The sequence below is a fragment of the Parasteatoda tepidariorum genome, chromosome 2 (genome assembly GCF_982258835.1).
Source record: "Parasteatoda tepidariorum strain Cologne lab strain chromosome 2, Ptep-v5.0, whole genome shotgun sequence".
Lineage (NCBI taxonomy): Eukaryota > Metazoa > Arthropoda > Arachnida > Araneae > Theridiidae > Parasteatoda > Parasteatoda tepidariorum.
Window position 1 is genome coordinate 23725582 of NC_141756.1, and position 25537 is coordinate 23751118.

A 25537-nucleotide genomic window follows, 5' to 3' on the forward strand; every position below is an offset into this window, starting at 1 on the left:
GATGTAAAAATCGCATACCTTATAATTTAAAATTTTTTTCGACTAATATTTGAGGAAATAATTTTCTTTGGATAGAAAGTACGTTTCGGGGTGTGATTTCGTAACTTAAAATATCGTTTACATTAATTAATTAGCATACTTGAAATCATCCTTTCGAACCTAATGAGTCTTAAAACGTGAAGTTTCGATCATTAGATAAAAAATTATTCAAGGTTTAAATTTTTTTTACGCCCAGTACAATAAATAGAATCTAGCTAATTTGTAGTTTCATTGCTCTCTGCAATAAAGGTTCATTAAAATTTATATTTAGTGACTCGGAGATTTTTTTTGTTTTTTAATTAACCTTAATTTAAGACGTTTTTTTTTTTTTTTTGGAAAAAAAATTACATTTTTTAGCAATTTTATTCGTTTTGATTTGTACTAGCACCTTTATTATAATACCTGCAACCTGAAAAATGCGATTCCAATAGTTTGGTCAGGAGAGCTGGTGAAAGTTTGGACCCCACCCACAATGTTAATTTCACCGTTTGTATATTCCGTTACATCTCGAGTATTTTTTAAGCGAATCGAAAACTTTTTGCTAACAATTATAAAACTTGTTTATCCAGAGCTAATGAAAATTCGAAAAAGAAATGAATAATAACTTATTTTATTTCATAAATAGACGAGGAAATTTTAATTGCAAGGTAAATCAATTTTGATACCATTTTAAAGAATGTAATTTCAAATGGTAAAATACAATATTTTAGCGCAATCAGTTCAAAAGTTTTAGTTTTCGAATTTTAAAAATGCCTTATATTTAAAATTTGATTTCACAAGAACTGTTCGACAGATTTCGCTCAAATTTTCCAAACTGCCATATAAAATTACATTCTTTTAAAGAACAATTGGTAACTTCTAGATAAAAATTGGTATTCCTTACTTTTTGACTATAAATAAAATGAATAATAATTATAAATTATTATTCAAAATGTTATCCTTGGATAAATGAATTTTATAACAGTTAAATAGTATACAGTTGCCTGCTATTAGATTTTTGATAAGTATGTTTGTTTTCATGCAATTAACGTTAAAATAATTTTTTTAGGTTTATCCAAATCGGTTTTTATCAGTTTTAACTGTAATAGAATAAATTAAATTCTAAGAAATCTAAAAGTTGAGACGCGTGCAGCTTTGAATTACGAAGCCGAAACCAAAAATCACATCATTTTATATCTCTAAAGTTTTTTGGAAAGATTCTTAAAGTTATCAAGTGATATTTCACCTAATCTAATAAAGTATTTTTTTTATTTGAAAGGTATTGTGTCATATAATAATATACTCTTAATTGAAATTGAATATCAAGAAAACACATTTTAAAAATTCGACTTAAAATCCAAGATGCCTTACTATTGAAAAAAGGGAAGCTAGCTCAAGTGATATTCTCCCCGAAAGTAAATAAAATAAAGAAACCAATTAAAAATATAATATGTTTATTTATTTTTCACAAAAATAAATTTATATACACATACCAAAATTTTTAAACGTAACTAAACATGCATACACAAAGATGAACATTTCTTTGGTCTTATAAAAATAGTATAGTTATAAAAGTCGAAAAATGATATATAACCATAAATCATAGTATTTACATTTAGGAACAAAAAAAATTTTAATTTATATACCCTTTTAAAATGCTACATCTTGACAAAGTAAAAATGTTTAATACTTATTAATCAATACAATGTACAAGTCGAAATTATTTCAACTTTTCAAAAAACTTCAAAATCCCGTAATCACTCTCTTAATGAAAACTTGGCACAAATCTACAATATCATTGACTCAGAATATCCACGTAGTAAATATATTTTTTTTTTTTCAAAAACACTAATGAGACACAGAATTTTGATCAGAATGATCAGAATTTTTACATGATCAGAATTTACATGATCAGAATTTTTCTTCAGTACTTTTCTCTTGTAACTCTTCATATATAAGCTCCTTACCTCCATAAAAGGTACAATAATTCAATACAAGTATAACAATATTTTCAACAATTCCATAAGCATCATGTAAATTATTCATACTTTGTATAGTATTGTTGATGATTCCCATTTTCCTTTGTATGCTGAGAATTCTGAGTTGACAAGGTAGAATGACATGGTCTAATAATGCTATACTTCAACTTGTTCTCCGAAAGTCAGACTGAACTGTAGTCATCAACAGGTTGTTACTTTTTTTTTAAGAAGTTGCAATTTTGAATCATCATTAACCTTCTAAATCATCACCAGACGACTTCTGAATCATCATCAGTAGACTTTTGAACCCTCATCAGTAGATTCCCATTCATGTCATCAGTAGATTCCTAAAGCAGTTGCATGTTGTCGAGATTTTTGTCTTAGAGATGCTAATCCATTGCAAGAATTGTCAAACTCCTTATATACTGAATTTGAGTTGACTAAAAAGAAGAAAAGAAATTGATTTTATGAGAACAAGCTTACTACTTGTAATACGTGATATTAATTGTCCAATAGAAAATGCAGTGAATTATTAGTGTACAGAATGATATAAACTGAATGAAATATGATTCAATATGCTTTTTTCAAATGCTTTGCCTTTTTTTGTGATAAAGTTTACTTTTAGAGATATCGAATAATGTCCAGCGCTGATCTTACTTGCCTCGAGATATTGGCCTATTGTTGAAATATTTAATTTTAACAAAGAATATTTAGTCAGAATACAATAGCTAGGCAACTATTGTTAATGGTATAAAGAACCTATTCTGATGGTATAACTCGAGGATTTCGTGTTTGATCAAATACCGGATTTGGTATTTAAATATTTGTAAATTTTTAAATAATTCTTGCTAGGTATTATTTTGTTGGCATCATGTCAAAATCGATAAATCTGTCGCTTTTACTATTGGATATCTGCTAGTGACGTCAGAAAATCAGATTCAACACACACGCTTAACTTTGCTTTATGATATCCAAATAAATCTAATTAAAAAAATTATTCAGCTTAATAAACTCATGTCTCTAAGCTGTAACTTTAACAACCACGTGATTAGTTGCAAGTATCCAATTGACAAGTCCGTACTTTTGGCACAGTAGCAACGAATTTTCTATTCTCAGCAAGCTTAGTGTGGTGTCTTGCTTGCACTAAGTGATTGACAAGCAGTTGGCACATGAAAAAGAGGGAGGCCGAATGCGAGATGGATCGATGGCCTAGAGAAGGGTCTTAAAAACTAAAAATTGGAAAACACTAGCAAAAAAAAGATTAGCCTGGAAAAAACTTATTGAGAAGGCCAATGCCCACCCTGGGCTGTCGAGGCATTGATGGTGAGGAAGTGATTGACAAGGCAATTAGTTTATGAAATATAACAAATTCTCACCTGTTGGGAATTGTGGTGTATAAGGTTTCACATCCAAACCCATGAAGTGATGAGCAGCTTGTAAGTTATTGTATGCAGTACTCACGTAAGGTTCAGTGTTGTTAAGCATCCTATTATAAAAAAAATACAAAATTAAATTAAATTTCTTATTAATTAAATTCAAATTGCAGTTCTATTTGGTAAGCCACTGCGCAATGCATGTATCGTGGCTGCTTATCAAAATTTACCGAAAGATTGTGAGTGTTTGTCAATTTGGTAACAATTTTTACAAAAATTACTTCTCTCAAAATTTTATTGTGTGCTTTAGGGCCATTTAAACAATTGAGGATCATGATATTAAAATGGAAAGGAAAACCATTTTAGATTTTCATGTATAAGGTGAAACCGTATTTGCTTTACAATTCATATACTGCCGTACAATTGAAAAACCGTAAACGCTCCTCAATAGATTTTTTTTAAAAATAAGTTATTCACAGTACAAAATGCCAAATATAAAAATAAAAATTAAAAATCTAAATTTTTTGTCGTTTATATTAGATTTTTTAATGCACGATAGTATTGGTGGTGCTTAGATTTATTTTTTTAAAGAGGAAAGATTGTTTTTCAAATAAATGCGTACTAGTGCATTGATTGACAGATGCAAGTTTTTTTTTCTTCAGAATATATTCATTCAACTCATTAATTACTTAAATAAAGTGTTAATCTTAAACCATAAATATTTTAATTACAAGAAGAGGATGAACTTTAAATCTAACAAATATTTTAAATAAGTAACTATTCAGCTTCGCAAACTCTTCTGTACTAAAAATTTCTCTATTTTCTCTCTCTATCTCAATTTTTAATTTCACCATTTTCTCTTCTGTTCTTATTTCGAACTTTTCCACTTTTCTCTACTTTCAACTTTTCCATTTTTTCTTTCTTTCTCTATTTTAATTTCTCTATTTTCTTTCTATTATTCTGTTTTTAATTATAATAATTTCTCTTTCGTTTTTTTTTTAAATTTTTCTATTTTTTTCCTTCTTTTTTCTGCTTTTTAGGTCTCGTAAACAAGCCATTATGAAAGTGAGAACTTACCCAGTATAGTTTTCGGTTGATGTAGGAAATGGTGCGGGGTTCCACGAAGATGTAGTGTCGGGTCGAGGTTGCATGTTTGCAGAGTTCCATCCCATCTCGCTGTTTGTTGGTGGTAGATGGAATTCAGAAGTAGAAGACACTTGGGAGTTAGTATTGACTGAGTTTCCCAAAATAGAGAACATCTGTAAAAAATAAACCAAATTAAATATAGTTATCCAAAATTATACTTACATAAATTGAGAATTTTTGATAAAAGGTCGTAAAAAAATTTTTCGTCCCAGAGATTTATTTATTTATTTAAATTTCACAGAAATCAGGAAATAAAGATATTAAAATTACTATCTTTAAATGTTTGTAGATTGAAAGAAGGCTTAAAGACATTTTAGCTGTAAGTATTCGACAAAGAAAGCCCCATCTTTGGCAGTAAATTAAAATGCCAAGAACAAAAGCGACGTAATACGAAAATTTTAACCCTTTGTATCACCATGTTACATACCTGCAACATACATGAAAATTCAATCCTATAATGAGGTGGATTTACCTATAAAATCGAACTAAATTCAGCAAAGAAAATATTGCAAACTCGGGGGAACCAAGTCTTGGTGCAGCTGCCAATATTATAATGCGTTTAGCAAGAATTGTTCCACGACATAATTGCAGGGTATACAATTTTTTTACAACAATCCCCTTGATTGTATATTTGGCTAAGGAGGGATTGAAAAATGTGGTGTGAGACCTTGTTACCATAAAAACAACAATTTCAAAATTTTTCACATGAAGTTTTAAATATATTGGAATTTTTGTGTAATTTTTCACGATATTGGAGATGTTCATCAAATGCTTTTTATCAATAAATTTTTAATTTTAAGGTCAATTTTTTCATTACTTTTTACACGCTTAATATGATGTATTCTAACATCCGCGTAAATATTTCTTAAATCAGAGTTGTTGAGTTACAAAGGATTAAATGAGTGTTAGAGATGTAACAGAAATGAGTATAACAGATTTCGCTAATTAAAAGTCTACTGGAAAAAATACAGGCCAAAGATAATTTTTATCTTCATTGTCAACATACAATGCTAATTTACTCGTATTTCCTAAAATGTTAATTCGAACGTTCATCTACCTACCTCTTCATATGATAGAATAAATTTGCTCAAATTCGATTATAGAGTTCAAAGTTATAAAATAAATAAATAAATAAAAATAAAAATCTGGAGAACATTAAATAGATAGGTCTTAAAATATTCTAATAATATGCAAATCAAAATAATATGTGCATCAAAATATAAAATTTGCTGGACTTTCTAGCAATCTATAATTGTTGGAATCTTGAACTATAAAATTCACTTTCTTTACTTTTTTCTGCCCATACATTTGACAATATTATAAACAACAATATTTTTCCAAACTATAAAGGAAAGAAAACCTTAGGCTCTTTTAAGTTAGAGAAATAGCACTTGAAAACAACGGTCGCTTTCGCCGAAATTTTAACTGCTGAAAAATGGCTGACAAACATATTGCCTTTTCCAAATTTTTGATTATAAAACTGCTCATCGTGAGAGTTTCTTGGTCATGAATTGAAAACAATACTGTATTTCAATACTTTTAGTATTTATATCACTAACGGTTTTGAAATTTACAGAGTTTAATTTATGTTGTGGAATTAACAGTTTATTTACCTGTTGGGCTAGTGGAGCTGGATTGACGCATGGTTCAGGAGGTAGTTGTGAATAAGCTGTGGAATGACTTGAGGAGAAAGAAGGTTGAAATCCTGATGTAGATGTAGTACCACTCAGGGCTTGTGCTCGATGCCATGTACTGGCATCTGCAAACAAAAAGGAATGCATTCAGATAAAATAAAGAAGGGGGGAAATTGCTGCATGACTGTAATTATGAAATCATATGAACTCGTCTTACCAGGGTGAGCATTTGCTTCATAGCAGTGAGGATTGGCTGAGTAACCCAACGGAACAGTTGGTGCTGCAGAAAAAGCGGCAGTCAAGTGTTGGCCTCCAACTTGCTTTCTCCATCGAGCACGACGATTGCTAAACCATACCTAAATAGATTGAAGAAAAAAAAGAGAGATTTAATTTTAATGATTGATCTGTTATAAGATTAAAAGTATAAAAATACTAATAAAGCTGGGAAAAGCTAAAAACTTTTTTAACTGAAGGATAAAATGGATGAAGTTTCTTATTTTAAGTAGTTTAAATGATTGAAACTAACATAATTGAAGAGATGACTGAAGTTTCTCAGTGACATTTTTGTGAATGTGAGTAAATTAGTTTACATGATTGCGGAGTTGAATAAAAGAAGTTTCTTAGTGACATTTTAATAAATTTGAGTACAACAGATTACATAGTTGAAGAGTTGAGTGGATGGAATTTCTTAGTGACATTTTAGTGAGTTTGAGAAAATCCTTTTTGACAGGAAATAAAGATTATACCTTACTTGCATTTATTTCGCTCTCATGATTTCAGTAAGAAAATTTAGATTTCAAAAATTTCTTTAAATTGGTCACGTCCTTTCAATTTCCATCTTAACTTTTTAATTTGGCACCAAAAAGAAAAACTTCCTAAAGTTACACACTGACTGCTTTTTGCAAAATGCTCTCTCGATATTCATTTAGTGCCTTCATCCAGCTAGCTTAACAAGCTTTGAAAAACTTCGTAAAATAATAATTATAATGCTGTATTGCTAGAGAGTAAAATGAGAACTTTTCCCAATATGAAAAAATGTCTCTTAAAACCATTTTCCGGTATATTCTGTTCACCGAAAACTGATAGTGAAGAAGAGTTGCAACCTATCGCCAACATTGCCTACATCTGCCCGGTTCCTTGCGCAATCGGCGGTTGTTTTCTCACTCAGTATTTTATTTTATTTTATAACCGTCGTTGAACAGCCGACCCAATTTCATGGGTTTACGACTACTTACGTTCAACTCCGTAGCCTTGTAATTTTGAACCAATCCAGAAGACAAGGAAACTCCTGGATCAGTACCCCCAGAGTTATTGATTTGTTGTGGGAACATGGAGGACTTTGAGACTCGACAGATTTAACGTGCATCAGTCAGTATTGTCAAATTAGCAATGCTCGTCATAACTTCGGCGACAATCAGCCAAGGATAATGTCAGCTTTGTTTCTTTTTGCTTTCAGTTCTCGCCGAACAGAGCATAAGCTCATCAATTACTAATTAAAATTTAAATACCTTAACTTTTCTTAAATGTAAATAGTCATGCATGATATGATACATTTAAAAAGTTGCAAATAGTTAAAGCTGAAAATGGCTTAATAAAGGATAATAAAAAAACAAATAAAACAGATTAAAAAAAAATTTACAGATTTGCTCATGTGAAATAAATAAAAGGAATGAGCAGACTTTTTTAAAAATAAGAAAAAGCTAAAGAAAACTCACTTGAACTCGTGCTTCAGTGAGGCCTGTTCTCAAAGCTAGTTCTTCTCTGGTGTAGATATCGGGATATTGAGTCCTTTCAAATGCCCTTTCCAGTTCTTCCACTTGTTCTGCACTGAAGGTTGTTCTAGATCTGCGCTGTTTTCGTTTTAAAGGAATACCCGGTTCTGATTCACAATCAGATTCATCGTTGCCTAAGCGACCTGCAGAGAAAAGTTTTACTCAGTTATGCAAAATATTAAATCGTCACTCTAATTGACCAATCAAAGTGATCTCAAAAGTGATATTTTTAAACCAATTGCTCCTTAGCATTGTTGTTCCTAATCAATTGTCCCTAACCTCTTACGGCCAAACGTCTAATATAGTGAGCAATAGTTGGTATGATTTTGTCACATAAAAAAGAATCTTGTAAGATTATTTATACTGTTTGAATGCTTTTACAAAGCGATTGTATAACATAAAATATAATTTGATTTATCTTCTTTAATCGAAGTTTTCAATTACAATGAAAAATTACAAGAAAGGTAAGAAATTTTCTTCGAGTTACCTTTTGCTCAGTTTTATGGCATCTTTCGCAGTGATTTTTTCCCAAAACTATTTTAACGCAATTATGAATTTTCTTTCTTATGTACATAAAAAAGGGCCTTTCCTGCTATTATTTAAAACTAGGGATTCAGAAAGCTAAGCAATCGGAAAATGTGGCTTATTATACTGCCCAAAACGATTCAATTATGCAAAGCTGCCAAAAACTCAAATGAAGAAAAATTCTAACAAATTTCAAAATTGTATAGAGATTTTTTATGACGAAAATTTACATAAAGTTATCTTTGTAAATCTTCATTAAAAATCAACAATTTTAATAATAACAATATTTGCCAATTTTCGGTTGTCTAGTCATTAGGAAATTTAACTATTTTATTTATTTTTTTATGTGTTAAAAGATAAAATAATAAATAAATAAAAAGATGGCTGAAATATACATTTTTGGCGACTTTCTCTTGCAAAATACTCTATTTTTTTTTAAAAAAAAGTAAAAATAATAATAATATAATGACAATAACTTTTGTGAGCTTATGTTACATTGCAAGGAAATCTTAGTAACAGTAGAGTAATTCATTCCTAGCTGTCAAAGAAAAGTAAAGTAGTGAATTTATTATCAAATAATATTCAAATTTTAAAGGTACACATGTGGTTTAACATGAATAAATGTTACTTAACAGCTCTGTATCGGAATATGCAAATGTTTTATTGATAGTGTGATGAAACGTTATGTTTACTAAAATTTCTAAATATTTCGAAAGTAATAATGTTATCTTTATTCTATTTTGACGAATCTGATGTGACCACTGAAATCTACATCGTATTAAAAGACAAAAACGAACGTTAAAATTCTCAAATTCACTTTATTTAAATAATTAGAAATAGTACACAAGTTTTGAATCCTACACTGCAGCATCATCTTCAGTGCACACAATAACACAAAATTAAATAAATTAAACAAAATAGCAATGAAAAACATTACTAATAGATAGCCATTTGTTAAGTTGTCATTATCACCCCTTATTTTTAACACTTTTGTTACATTTTTTATGAATTATACTGTACACTTAAGATGAGGCTACAGTGTAGCGTCAAAACGTTCAGGGCATTTTTAGCTATATTTTTTTTTAATCTTATATAGTTGTGGTTTTTTACGTTTGTTTTTATCATTTACTATAGTCATCAGAAAGTTCTTATTTTGCTTATTATGCAACGTTGTGGTTGATTAAAAACTAAATCATATCTATAAAGAATACGTGTTTCCTTTCTTAGCAATGCGTAGCTTTTTCTTCTTATGATATCTTCTAAATCTCATATTTCTTTTTTTTCGGAGACCCACACTGGATTGTTTACAAAATGGAAACACGCTTATTTTGAAAACTTTATTTGGTTGGGGTCCTCCACAACGCCGGCGGCCATTTATTGTTGACAAAAGTCTTCATGGTGGGACACCATTCAAAATGGAGGCCACCCTTGAAGAAAAAAAGTCAGGTGACGGAGCTGACGAATGACTTCCAGCAGCAGCCGGACAGTGGAAGGCGGGACTCATCCTAAATGCCGGACTACAATAACTCCTAGACTGCTCACACCTCATATTGAAGCATTCATCTACATGGTCCGCCAACTGTGCGGATCAAAGGAAAGTTCCTTTGAAGAAATGCCGCCAACAAGAACACCCACCAGGTTTGACAATGGCGGTCGGTATCTCGACTTTCTGCCTTTTCTAATACTGACTCCGGATTAGAAAGCCATTAACACCTCTTTTAATGGAAATCATGTTATGATTTTGTTGAGTTGAAAGAAAATAACACTCTCTCTTCACCTAGGTATGCCTTTCTTTGGGTTCCTTGAGAAGTGTATTGTGGTAGAAGAAGAAAAGAAAAAAATCTCCTGGAATTTTTGGTTTGATTTTCTTTCTAGGGTGCTTCCTTTTTAAAATGACCACAGATTTTTTATTATATTTTTCATTACACGAACTCACTGATGGTTTCTGAAATTTATTGAATTCTTGTAAAAAAAATAACTCGTACATAGTCAATTAAATATAACTGTTATTGATGCGATTTAATAGATTCTTTAATCCATTTTTGACCAAAGGTGCGAAACCGTACTATTGCAATAAATATTTTTTTAATGAATTATATTTCTCACTAATTTTGTTTTTCTGCTATTTTCAAAAGATTTGAAAACATCTATTAAATATTAGTAATTTAATTGGAGTCAACGCTTTCTGTTGAGAAATTTTTAAACTAGATTGGTTTGAAAACTATTTTTAAACTATTGGTTTGAACTTGAAATAATTATTGACAAATTCGACTTTTTGAAAATGTATAATTGTAACATTTTAGATTAATCATATGGTTTAATGATGGATTGAAACTGCAAATTCTGCAAGATATTAAAAGATTGTTATAAAAAAAGACTAGTGTTAAACTAAATGATTGTTTATTGATGTGGAAACTGGTACAAATACGCACCCTTTTGTTTATTAAGTAAAAGTATAATTTTTCAGACATAGATGTACATTTTTTAAGAAAATTTCTATGCTTGGCCTAAAATTGGTTTAAATGTCGGAAATAAACAATAAAAATCAAGAATACTGCTTTCATATGTTTAGAATACTATTTTATAATATTCGAATTCAGACTCCATTTGTAAAAACAACAAACTAAAATTGAACTTATACAATTTTCGAATTATTTCACCACATTTCTGCTTATAACGTGAAAATGTTGTGGCCAAACACAAAATTATACAAATAAATTATTTTCATGACATTTATGAATTTTATTAGACATTACCAGGCTGATACTGGCCAGAAAATCAGCCTACTTTGTTTAGAATATTTTTATTTACCAAATTTTATTTACCAACAAAAGCTTAATATAGCTGTATTTTTAATTAAGAAAATTTACAATTAAAAAACATGGTTCATTATTTGTGCTGCTATCATTTGTCAAAATATGTGTTTCCTTACTCATTATGATTAAGGCTAGCATTTTTCTTCTGCAAAATTTATTTGGAAATAAGATTTCATAACTGGTAGCTTTTCGAAATGACTCTCTTTCCAAACTGACTTTACTGAATGTAAAAAGACATATTAGATAACAAACTATTCTATAGATCGAGTAAACTGTGCAAAGCTAGAATAAAACAAATACAAAGTTGTTGTTTTTTTTCTCTTACCATTGAAATTGATATTTAGAATTTATGTTATGATAAAAGAAACTGAATTCCAAATCCACACACTTATGGTTTATATTATAAGACTAACAATAAGAAACTCACGAATACAATTTGCACTAATTACTTCGATATGTAAAAATCAGTTTGCATTTTCGTCTTATAAACATTTTTAAATGAAATAAAATTCTGTCAACACGGAGTAGACAATATGTGCTGTTACTTTCAGATTCAAAAAATATATTATAAATATATTAAAAATTCGAACAATGAGAAAATAAATAAACTCGGACATGACTCAATAATAGTAAATACTGTAATGGCATAGCAATGTGAAGTTGTTAGCATATTTTCAAATATAGGTGTGTCTGAATGCAGCTTCTCTCCATACCGCTAATTAATCATGAAAAAAAAAACATCTTTCCCTCAAAAATTGTCGAATTCAGGAAAAAAACTGCAAAATTATGTGTCTACAAATGTAAAGAGTCCGAAGCTATTTAAATTATTATTACTAAGGATATTATAAAACCAATATCAACATAAAAGAGAAGAAACCGAAATGTTTAGTGTTTGATATATGCATTGATATTTTTTTCTAGTATTTTTTAATGTTGCCAATGATCCTGAGAGTGTAGAACTCAAATAATATCAATAATTTTTTTTAGAGTTAACATTGGTCTTAAAAGACGAAAAGAAGACAGTCAATTATATTTTCGGATTTAGCAGCACAAACTTGTTTGAAAGGAAGATTATTGGACATAGAAATTTCATGATTATTAAAAGTCCGAGGGAGTGTAATTTGAGAACAACTTCCGATGCAGAGTTTCTTATGAACCATATAAATGGTTAAGTGACTTCAATGTGGTAGAGTGCGACGCTTAATTTGAAGTGAAACCCATCACGCTAAATATCATGGATATTCGATCTGAAGAGGTGTAAAATGCAGTGAAAAATCAGTCTTTGTTAGTTAAAAGACGGAAGAAAGTGTTGGGAAAAACCCTTCACACCGAAGAAGCTTCACGAATTTCGTTCTCACGCTTGTTGAGTCAGTACCTTCAAGGTACTAATAGGCAAGATGAGGAATTCGGCTTGGTTTAGAATCGCCATTTAACAAGCTTTCCACCATTTGATGGCTTTTTGGTGACAAAAACAGCTTAGGAGACATAATGGCAGCTGCTGTTTCCCAACCTAAAAATGTCTGCAGCAAATAGCAGATGGCTATTTTTTTATTTTTGACTCCATAGCCGTGTGAAGAATCGAACCCCGCATTTAGGCTAATTTTGCATAGAGTATGATCCTGAATTGAAATCGCCTTTAACCCACACGCTCAAACTTTTTTCAGTGATCCCCCTTTATAGTTCTTTGTCGAACTTCTTCTAGCAGGGTGGAGGTTGGCAATCGGCTATATCGAATCGCATCGAATAGAACATTTGGGGGGCCGGAATAAGTCTCTGAATGGATGGTTCCGCTAATTTGCAATCCATTCTGTAATTTTTGATACCACCGGATTTGAGTTGCCGGAATCAAACGGAAGGATCCATATTATAGATCATCTTTTGCTGTCCGTTGGGAGCATGGGATCTCGACTATCGTTTGGGAAATCAGCTTGAGGGGTGGACCGATGTCTTCACGCTCATTTTCGGCACCTGTACTAGGGGACACCCCACGCTGCTTTGTAAAAACACATTAAAGCTACTGCTTACGATACGGATGGACAGGATTTGTTAGCTAGGGGTAAACATCTTTCTAATGACTTTTCTTCACGGGAAATTTTCTGCACCCTTCAAACGCTACTCGTTCTGTGTTTGTAGATCTCTCTATGCTGATTGCAACGTCGAGTGTCACTTTTGGGTCTTGTTGAAGACTTTGAAACATCGATTAGCAATACTTTCAACGGGTGAAATGGGCAAGATAACTGACAGAAATAAGATATTCAATTGTGCCATCATTTATTTGACGAGAAAAAAAAGGCCCAATAGGAGAAAATAAACATGTCACATTTTCAACCTTTTTAAAATTAGCAAAACTTTTCATTGGTTGAAGTGAAGAAAAGTCATTAGGGAAAATAATAATTTTAATGCGATAAAATTGCTCTCAATGTCAATTAACCCCTTGGGGACGGGTGATTCAGAAAAGTATTCGTACAAAATCAGAATCAAGGTGTAATTAAATAACAAACGGTAACTTAAATGTGGTCGTTGCTAATTTGACAGATTTACTTTGCTTTTACTTTAATTATTGTTAGTTTAATCATATATATAATCAATGTTAGTTCAAAGTATAACTAAATAGTTTTATTTTGAACAAAGTAATGGTGAATTAAATAAATCAAGCAATTATAACTCACCCACAAATAAACTGCTAAAGAATTACTTTGATTACCAGTTTTATCTTTTTATCCTGAATGATACGGTTTTATGCTGGCACGTATTTGTGACAGACGGCGCGAAAGGGTTAATATCTAATGTTTCAAACTTATCATTAAATTTACCTTATAAACCCTTGCCTAATGCCGGCTTATTAATCAAAAATAAAAGCTTTCAAAATTTTAACATTACATAATAGCTATAATGAATCATCTTACAAAAATCCCTATAAATACATTGTTGTTAACAGCTGCGGTTAAGATTTCTTTATGGTAAATTCCACCGAGTCGGAATATCGTTGTAATAAACCTCAATAGGTGATAATGCATTTGCCTATAGTTGATCCAGGTACTTATAAATCAATATTAAAGGCTTTAAAAATTTTAACATTGCCGTAATGAATCATCGTACAAAAATATCTTGTGTAAATAGATTGTTAAATGCTGCAGTACAGACTGCTTTAAGATAAATTTCACCGAATCGAAATATCCTTGTAATAAAGCTAAATAGGTGATAATGCATTCGCCTGTGGTCAATTCAGGTACATAACGCGATGAAAGCCCACATAAAAATTTTTGTTAGCCACAAACAGATTTAGATCATTTCTGCAAAGGATTACGAGGGATTAAGCAAACAGCCAAGTAATAAAGTAGGAGATTTCACCCAAGCCTCTGACCGACATCGTAATAAAAGTTTAAAAAGGAACTGCAATAAATGTCGTCGCAGTTAAAGCATCCAAAACTTACGACTCGGACATTTTGTGGTTTTGCAAAACAACTGTTCTCTAAGATTATTGCTGCATAGCTTTTGTTGGAAGATTTTAGCGCTAGCGTCACTATTTTTTGAAAAGCCTTTTATTCGAACCGAATATGCTTTTTAGTGCATCGAACAAATATTTTCATCGCATTCCATATTGTCACTCCTTCGCTAGTGTCAACTTTTGTGAAACTGTAATGAATGATATGGGGCACTATGGTTGATCTGGAACAGACTAGGGGCATGAGGACCCAGATGAGCACTAGAATTCCAGCCAATTAAAAATGAACTATTTTCGATTTTATGAAAAAGTTAAGAACACTGTTTTTAATTTCATTGTTCAATGAATTGATTTACAAAATTTATCAGAAATTTTTAACTTTTTTTAACGAGCGCTTCATTTTTTAAAAACTTATTTTTTATTTAACCTAATAATTGTTCTATTCTACATGCTTGAATTTGTGGATTGGATACAGACTAACACATACAGAACCTATGTTCTATCTATACATAAAATTTTCAAACTAGCTTTTATAATCGCGATAATTTCTTATTTTGCTTTATGTTTGTTAATTAGTCTGCACTAAGGGCTTTTTTATTTATTATTCTAAATAACAGACTTCTGATATGGCAATCAAATATCAATGTTCGACCTATCTATAACACTTTCAAATTAATTATTATTATTGCGATATCACGATATATTTTTATTTTACTTTGTTAATTAGTCTACACTAAATATTTTTTTCTACTTATTGCCCCAAACTAATAAATAGACTTCGGATAGTGCGTTCCAATATCCTTTATCAAAGGCAATGTATTCTTAGCAGTCTTTTAATGTTATTTAAATTCCTATATATTCTGAACCATTTTTTTGTAAATGAAAACACACTTCATATTATGTTAAAGTTGGTTTATTTCAGATTAAAAAAAAGTACTGCGAGAGAAGAGAAGTACCAATGCGGCGGAAGAGGCCTTGATACACTCCAACGAGTGTTTCGCAAACACAGTATCAATTCGACCCCCTCAGCAAACACTCAAAGCTTTAGTGGGCTGTTTATTTAGATTTATCCTGTATCAGGTCTATTTACTTTACTCAATAATCCATTGAATATGCTTATTTTAGTAATTTTCTTCTTTTACATTTTCATTGCTTTATAAATCTGATCCATTACCGATATTCCAACTATCTTAAACATTAAACAATCAAGTACTAATTAATACTAAGAGCTGTTCAAGTACTACGTAAGCATCTAATAAGAAATGAAAGTTGTTATTCGATAATTTTTGCTGACTAAGAAGGTGGAAAAATATGAACAATGCTTACGTTATGCGTAAAAATTCCTTATTTTTAAAATTTTCTTAAAAAACAAAAGGAAAAAGGAAACGCGTGAAAAATGTTAAAATTTAGAATAAAAGTTGAATTCAAGAAGAGAAAAAAAATGTTATTTTAGTGTCTTCTAAGCACATAGAGCAATAGACTGGACTATTTGAATAATCGTGTCAATAATTACGTTGGAATTCCTTTTATAGCTTCAATAATAATTTAATTTATTCATTCGATTTCCTAATTTTTCCTTTTTTTAGAAAAGAAATAAAAGAATCCTTATTTTTGGAGTTACACATTAGGACACATTTTGTCTTTTTGAGCTCATTCACAAAAATTATGAAAAGCGGATTTCTGTGGCATTCAGACTACATGGTTATAACGAAAGTCTTAGTTATCGGGGAAATTCAAACTAGCAGTCACATGAAAAAGAAAAAAATAAGAATGATTTGTGTTATTTGAAATGTAAAATTTATTGGATTTTCAAATACACTTAGACAATTTAATTCAAATTGGTAAACACTAGGCCTACATTTTCAAGCCAAATTTCAGAAGTTTCCCTTAATCCATTTGTTATTAAATGTGAATTAAAAGTGACAGTATATAATATTGCGCAAGGTTAAAATTAAAACTTTATCCACGACCTTTTACATTTTATTCAGAAATTGACGTAAGTAAGTTAGGAAAAATAAACTTAAATACGTTAAAGTTATCAATCTGGAAACTTACCTCCCAAAATACCATCGATGCTGTGATCGGCCTTTTTGCTTCCGTCACATGAATCACCAGATTCACTTGAACCAAGGCGTGAACCACGGAGCACACGACTGATGGAACTGACACTCGGAACTGATTCTTTATCACAGATACCATCCTTGGAAAAAAAATAATAAGAAAGAATTATGTATTTGTTTAATCATCATAAAAATAAACTTTGTTGAAAATGGTTTCATAATTATCTACATTTCGTGGACAACACAGCAATTTCTTAATTAGGCATTTTTCATTTATTTACACTCAAAACAAATGAAACATTTTTAAAAGTATTAAATTAAATTCAAGTTATTAAATCTTAAAATTTGCTCTTAATGAGAAATAATTCCAATTGAGATTTTAATACGTAATATTTTTGCAATTATAAATAATAATTTTTCAGTGTAACGGAAAAAAAAATTTGAATGAGTTTTGAGTATACATTTTTTACAGTGTTCGGGTTCAAAAAACCCACGGCTTGTGAATTTGGTATCTAAGTAATATATATGCTTATTTTTAATCGATTGATATAGATTTATACATCTTGAATTTTTCATGAGTTGATTAAAGTTTAATTGTGAGATCATTTTTTTCTATTTTGCTTACTTAATGGTCATAAAAATATCTAAATTGTGAAAGAATCAAATTGTACTGTTAGGTACAGAATCAACTGAATTCTTAGGTAGCAATTAAGAGCTTCGCACAACTTCCATTTAGCAAAAAAAATTTCATAATTCATTCTTAAATGTGCTGTTTATTGCTTACAACTGAATCGGCATTATAATACATACCTTGACTAGTCTGTCTTTGATTTCCCAGCTGAAAATACCAGGATTATCTCTTTTATATTCCTCAATTTTCTTTTCAACTTCAGGAGTGGCAACACGTGGTTTGCTTCCTCCAATCACACCAGGTCTAATACTACCTGTTTCCTGCAAAAGAAAAAAAATTAAATTCATATTTTGATTCAAGGGAAAAAGACAGTTATTTAAAAAATATCCTTCTAGGGTAAAATACTGGCGTTAACTGTGGTAAGAATAATAATAAAAAATATAATCAGTGTGAAACTAATGAAAAAATGAAAATTAATATAAAAAATAATGAAAAAGCAATAATTAATGTAAAAATAATAAAATGAATAGAACTAATAAAAAATAATATAATAACAGTAGAAATAATGATGAAAATAAAATTAGTACAGAAATAATATAACGCTATTGTAAAAACAATGGTTTATTAAATAAAATTGTGAGCAGTGTAATAATTTTTACAAGATTGGAGTAGAATATAATAACTTTAGAAGAATGAAAGAACAATGAAAAGAATTTTAACGACTTTGAAAAGATAATAATTAAATTAATTTAAGGTCATTAATTGGCAATAATTGTCAAAGATAAATGGCTTTTAAAAAACATGCTAAGATGCTGGACATCATTAATTGAACAATTATTGCAATAAAAAAATGCATATTTTTAGATTGCGCAATTTTTTTCTATTCTCTTATTATCTGATATGGGGAGAGCGTTCAGTTCCATTATAGATTTCAATCACAATAAAAATTAAATTACATATGCTTACAGTTTTAACTTTTTAGAAAACAAATGTGCAAAATTTGCTGATATTAAAAATTTAGTTTCTGATAATTCATTATCAGTAGCTACTGTAGGGTTTTCACAACATTTCTCTATCTTAATATTTCCATGATGTATATATATTTTAAACTTCATTTGTGAAAACAAACCAAAATCAATCGTTTACTCAACTGTAGATAAACATGAAAAAGAAAGCAACGAAAGAAAGCAACGAAAAAGAAAGCAACGAAAATACTGCAATAAAAATTTTTTCATGAAATTCAAACACCAATATATTGAAAATGTTCACTTTGCTTTACTTGCATTAAAAGAGATTTGCAGTAAAATATGTTTTTTCAAAACATCCTGCCAAAAAATAAAACAACAAAAATATGCGTTTTACTTTACCTGATATCTATTTAAGATTTTGGACACACATCCATGAGATACTCTCAACTGTCGACTGATGACGCAAGGACGGACACCGGCTGCGGCCAATTCTACGATCTTTAGACGGACATGATTAGGAAGAGGTCGTCCATTGATAAACACTCCACCCAGCTGATTCATCCGACCTTGCCCTTGAAATAGAAAATCTGATTTTGTTGATCATAGGATTTATAATATAGAGCAGGAAACAAAAATATCATATTTTCTTAAACTTTCATTTGATGAACGTATTAGTAAATATCGGATTAATCCCATTGACTAAGTCCTAAAGCTTCCGTTATATGCAAACATTCATGAATACTAATCTTACTTACTACGCTTATCTACAATGGTGCGATGGTTTAGAGAAACCGAATTCGTAAAATAACTAAAAATGGCTGTAAAACTCGTCAGGACTTGTAAGAATAAAATTTAGCGTGACTGTCAAAAGTAAGAAAAATAATGAAGAAAACAAGATAACACGCATATTCCAAAATAAAAAGCCTGTCTCCTTTTCTACATTTTTTTTTCCACGTTGCATGTTAGTTCTTATTTATTTTTTATTTATTTATTTCTTTTTTATCAACTTAGCTAAAACTTATGTAAATTATTTTCAGATTGCTATTAAATCTAAATGCATCATTACTAATTTAGGAAAATTATCATAACTAAAAATTAATATTTCTGTTTATAATTTTTAAAAATGTCCTATTTATTAAACCTTTATGCAAGATGACCTCATGGTGTATTGAATAAAGCAAAATAATAAGAATAAAGCACATACTGTCATACTATAGTTTCGGTTTCATAAACAAGCACTTTTCGCAGCGACTAAAAGTCAAATTTTAAATCGAAACACTGAAGAAATTTTTGTGTCAAAGCATTATCTGTTGAAACAATGAAAAACTTTTTAAAAAAAAGACTCTTACTTGTAGAACCGAAAGTAAAGTATGTCCTTTTTCTGTAACACGAAGTAAACCCTATCCTTATTTTAGATTTCGTTAAATTTATTTGTTACTATATCAAAAAAACTACATCGCTTATCTTTTTAAATATATTTGTATAAATTTCTACTAATTTCATGCTTGTTTTTATTGCAAGTTAAAAGTTTTTTGAACTTAAAGGATATGTGAAGCAAGTGTTATGAAACTAATTTCTTTCCCACTCTCAATAATGTTATACTTCTGATTAAAATAGCTTAATTACTTTTCAAAAAAACACAAATATGTAAATAAATATGAGTAGCACGATTATTTCACAATTTGTTTTTGTTTTTTTACAATCATTAAAATATGATTTTTATTATTACACCCACTTGTTTCATTATTTTTTTTTAATCCTTGCATTTAGTAAATGTAGCCATACAATTTTTAAGACAAACGACCTTTTTTTTAATTTTTTAATTGTTACAACAATATTAGTATATCGACTATCAATGTTTTTTTTAATACTATAATAACTTTTGCACTTTGTAAAAAAAAAATTTTTTTTAGCTTTAGGCAAGCATTGATCAAAGCATTTGTGTCAAATGTTCTTATTTATTACTTTATTTTCATTCGGCTAAAATTTTGGCAAACACAGTGGGGAAAAAATACTATTTTTAATTATTAATGTAATTTTTTATCAATTTATGATCTAATAGCTTTTCTGTTTCTGTTATCTGCGCTGTGCAGAAACGAAGGGACGCGACTCTAGGCATTCACCCAAAGGGGTCGTGCCTCGGTAGCGCAGTAAGCAGCGCGTCATAATCTGCCAAAGGGGTCAGTCATTTGACCGCTAAGGAAGCAAAGGCAAAAAACTATATTATTCTTTTTAGGAATTTTTTTTTTTTTTAATGGATAAATATTTAGCAAATTATTTTAAGGAGAATAAACTATGCTATTTAAGAAATATAATAATTTGGTTTTAATTTATTAAAATTTAAATATGCTTTACACTTAAAAAAAAATTAAAACATTTTGTAAAAAAAAGATTTACTTTAAGATGGTAAAATTTCTGCATATATTTTCATAAAAATTAGTTTAAAAAGTGTATTTTAATTTCCATAATTATTTGTACCAATTTATTTCTAAATAAGTGTCTATCTTTTTATCTCTTTTTATTAACCAGGACTAGGATGTTGATTACATAATTCTTAAAAAATGCTCTTAAAAATGCAAAGAAGTAAAAAAATAAAAAAACTTTCTAGAAACCATTAAAAATGACCTATAAATCAAAAATGATTCCCATTAAATTTTGACACCGTCTTTATATTTGATTTTCTTAAAACTATTAATCGTGACTTAAATTTATAAATTTAACGAAAAAAATAAATGATTAAAATAAATTTGTAATTTATGAATGGAAGTGTTAGTAAATATAAGAAAAAGATAAATACGGATTAAATAATCTGCAAGAACATCAGAATTGCATTGTATTATCGAATATTTTTCGATAATCCTAAAAACTTCTTTAGTCAAAAGCAATTGTAAAAAAAAATCTTACAATAGTAAGACTAGTAGTAGTTTTATTGGAAATATTTAAAATGAGAAATTCAATGCTAAGTTTGCGGTAATTTATATAGAAAAATATTAATTCACTAAAAAAAAGCTCTTAAAATAAAAACAAAAATCAATCAAAATTGATAAAATAATGTCTAAAAAAATATAAGGATCGCAAGAAAAACTGTCCTATAAGGGAAAAAGAAATTATTAAAAATGCAACTGATGAAATGCATGTATCATCCACTTCAAGCACTCTATTCGCTACAAATTGCTTATGTTACTAGTTACAATATTGTTTTCAATTTTTAAGTTGAATTTATTTAGTAATTTTACTTTTGATTTTAGCTGGTATGAAAACTTGATAAGAAAAAAAGAGATTTTTTAATAAGATTGTAATCTAAGCACGAGGTGATGTTGTCTTTAAACCCGACTACCATTATATATATTTAAAAAATTAATTATGCAAGAATTATTTTGTGTAATATAATTTTTTTAACAATTTATTTTTTTAACAATTTCTAACTTCCAATAATTACACTCACTATACAATCAACTTAAATAATACTTTTCAACTAGTGAGTTTTAAATTGTATTGAAATGAAATACTTAATAAATTTTGTTAATCTTTAAAACTCATCTTCAAATAAGTTCACTTTTAATATAGATAGTATTATAGAACAAGGAGTAGTTTTTCGTTGCATAAATGGTTTAATTTTAACAGATGTTCAAAAATTTTATCAGAAATCTTTAAGAAAGGGACCCCAAGGAAGATCGGTAGTCACAAAATGGACTTCCTAAGGGGGTCATCTTGCTCCTCACTGTCCAAAAGTATAGAACTCACTTCCTGTTCTAAGATTACTTTCTAAGAATCTTGATCCTAATCTCATTTCAGAACCCGTGAATGTGTTTTTCCTCAATTTGAACACTTCTAATGAGGCATAATCCCACACCTTCTGGCGTGTACAAAGTTCCAGTAGCAGAAGACCCCACAAGTTGTAAATCAATCTTTTCTAAAATGTGTGTATTTAGTGAATAGCAGGGTAACTGATTTGCCTCAGAAACTCTACATTGCATGTGCGTCACGTGAAGAATCAGGGGAAAAAAGCACCTTAATACAAAGCTAAATTTGAAGGAAAGGAACTTTTAACCCTTCACATATTTTAAATAATGGAGCAATTAAGTAAACTATCAATTAATCAATCAAATTATTATTAAATCAATCATCTTGAATTCAATGTAATTAAATAAATCTTCAAACGTAATTAGATATTATTATTTTTGTTAAAAATATTATTTTTTAAGCAAATTAAAAATACAAAATTATGTTTAAAGTTGAGTGAAATCAACTTTTAATCTTTTATATATTATTAATGTTGTTATATAATGTATAATATTATTAATATAACTAATGCATCAATTAATCAATAAATTAATTATCAAATCAGTTAATTATTAAATCAATTATCTTGAATTTAATTAAATTAAATAAATCTTCGAACGTCATTAGATAATTTGAAAAAAAAAATTTAAACTCAAAGTTGAGTTTGAAGTTGAATGAAAGTAACATTTAATCCTTTACGTATTTTTGATGCAATTATAAATATATAACAATATCAATATAAATATTGTATCAATTAAATAAGCATTTGTCTCTCAGAGACTTACTCTTTTGATAAGTTAAAAATATTAAGAAAAAAGACACAACATTTTAATTTTTGACAATTTTTTTTTAAAAAAACTAGATAAAAAAGTATTATTCGTACATTGTCCCTTTATCACAATAAAATAAATATAATTATTGAAATTTATAGCAATTTTCAAATAGTATGGAGTGAGAAAAGTTCCTTTGCGTTAACTTTACAGTAATTCTTATACATTAATAAATTTTTAAAAAAAATCTATTTCATTCGAATAATTATAATTACATTGATTTTTGATTCAAGGGACCGAATCGAATCTGAAATTAAAGTTTCATAATAGTTAACAAGGTGCTTTTTGCAGCTATAGCGACAGTTTTGTGCAAGCTCTGATATTATCTTACCTAAATTTTCATCGATAAGAGCCATAAGAGAGATAAGCAATTTTTAAAGAAATTTACTTGTATACAATGTGTTATGACAATACCTTCTAGATAGGAAGAAGTGGTAATGGTACAAGGTATCCCCCTCTCCATATTAGAAAGTAACAGTTAAGAGGACCGCTGGATAAATTTTTCATGCCTAATTCTTTCACCTCCGTTGGCAATTTAAAATTTGAAGTATGAAAGAAAATTGGGTTAAGGTAGGCCTATAGTAAACCTTAAAGTTAAAAGTAAACCATAGGTATCTTTCAATGGACTCTTAATGGAATAGCTGTTTAAAAAAAAGGAAAAAGTGGCGTCCAGAGTGCTTCCTCATTAGAACTTATTCAGTGGATGCAAAGACTCTTTTATTATAATTTATTAATAATATCAGGATCAGAACATCTAGTGGTCCTAGAAATTGTTATAGTGGTAGTCAACTTAGCAGTGGAAGTCCATTCGGTTTAGCAACCATTATTTAGATGGTCTAAATTTTAAACCCATCCGTAACATAGCTCTTTATATGTGTTTATCGAATTATTGTGATTGTCAGGAATTCTTCATTTTAACTTTTCAAAAATATGATATATGTTTTAAAACAAAATTTATATACCACCATAATAAATTTGAAAAAACCCTGTACTCTCTGTAACGTATGTAATTATATTTAGATCTAAAATCAAAGAACAATTCCTTTTTAAAGCGAAAATGGTAGATTTCAGATTGAAATATCCTCTCGGTTTAAAAACTTTTTTCTCCAATGGTAATGGTACTTTTAACATCATTGTAGCAAAGTTTGAAAGCGCACATTAATAAGGTTAAATTGGATACGTGCCATAGGCTAGCAACAATCAAGGAAAAAATCTAAAGAGGATGACACAAATGTGGCTAATATTTAGAATAAAATATAATCCTTAAAACTGCTAACATGTCATAGTAGTTCAAACAAAGTACTTTGCCAAAAAGTAAAAGAAAAGCTTTGTCATCCAACACAGATATAAATGTTTTTATGAAGTAGTTCTGATACAACTTTTTCCATTTTACGCTGAATGTCAACTTGCCTCCCCCACTCACAGAAACTAATCCTTGAAGAGAAAAAGGTTACAATTTTTTTTTAAGTATCTAAGGGTATTAACCAAACCTAGCAAATAATAATCATATTAAATAATAAACAAAGAGACCGTAATCAATTTTAGTAAATAATCTTAGCAAATTCAGTTTACCTATTATTAACACAAAACGTTTGAAACAAAATAAGCCAGGAAAATCGTGATAAGAGGAAAAAAAGCGGTGATTAAAAAAAAATTTCTTTTCAGAATTTTTTAAAATTATCCTTACTGATCACAATGAAGAACTTAGTGGAAAAACCAGGTAAGTGACATTTTAAGAGTGGCCCTAGTCAGGGTAAGAAGAATGAAATTGGTACCTTAACTGTTTTGTTATATATTTATTAGAAGGATGGGCTTAATAATTCTTTGCCTTTTTTTTTATTTGCCCTTTATTATTTCTAACTAATTTGAAATAAAACTCCCGCAAGTATACTCAAAACTAATGTGGATTAGTTTAAGTCACTAAGTCAAAACAAAAACAATTCTGTTTCTTCAAAAAACGTTAAACATACCCATATGGAAACTACCACTTAATGTTATTTTACCCGATTAATATATACCCCAGAAACGTCACTTGCTTATTCCACTAAGCTTTTCATGTCAGAAATTTCGCAGGTTTGATGTTTTAATTCGAAAAAGTGAAAAAATCGGCATAAAAATTTTAACTATGAACAATCATCTATCAACCATTTTTTTCCCCTTCTTTGGACAAGGAAACCCTGAACTAAAGACAAGAGACAAGTAAAAACAATCCAAGCAAATGAAATTAAAATCTGGTATATAATCTGTCATATTAAATTAAATCAATAAATAGATGAAATCAATCTTACCTTGAAATGGATAACCTGGGTATAAAGACCTTATATTGAGATGAGATGAAATAGCCATAATGTAATGTGAAGTATGCAATAAAAAAAAATTCGAGATATAAAAAAGAGTCAAAAAAGAAACTTGTAAACACTGTTTAGTCGCACCTGAAGTTAAGACCAGCGTACTAATCGCGAAACGAAGCAATTGCAGACCGTGCTAAATATGACAAGCCAAGTTGCTGTATAAGCAGTAGCTGATGGTCCACATTTAAAAAAAAAAGTGGGAAGTA

General features: G+C 29.3%; 1 protein-coding gene across 2 annotated transcripts; it reads right to left on the reverse strand.

Annotated features, from left to right (window-relative positions):
- Window positions 1-1455: 1455 nt before the first annotated feature.
- LOC107445228 (protein gooseberry) lies at window positions 1456-25537 on the reverse strand. Of its 2 annotated transcripts, none has more exons than XM_016059576.5 (10): window positions 25269-25537; window positions 18767-18939; window positions 17579-17719; window positions 16764-16908; window positions 7866-8065; window positions 6368-6506; window positions 6130-6275; window positions 4448-4629; window positions 3374-3483; window positions 1456-2437 (listed from the first exon to the last, which is right to left on the reverse strand). In XM_016059576.5, the coding sequence occupies exons 1-10, from the start codon at window positions 25324-25326 to the stop codon at window positions 2334-2336; spliced, it is 1398 nt and encodes a 465-aa protein (XP_015915062.1). In that variant the 5' UTR covers window positions 25327-25537; the 3' UTR covers window positions 1456-2333. The 2 variants fall into 2 exon arrangements, with proteins under 2 accessions (XP_015915062.1, XP_015915061.1); XM_016059575.5 differs by having other exon boundaries at window positions 18767-18954; window positions 25269-25503.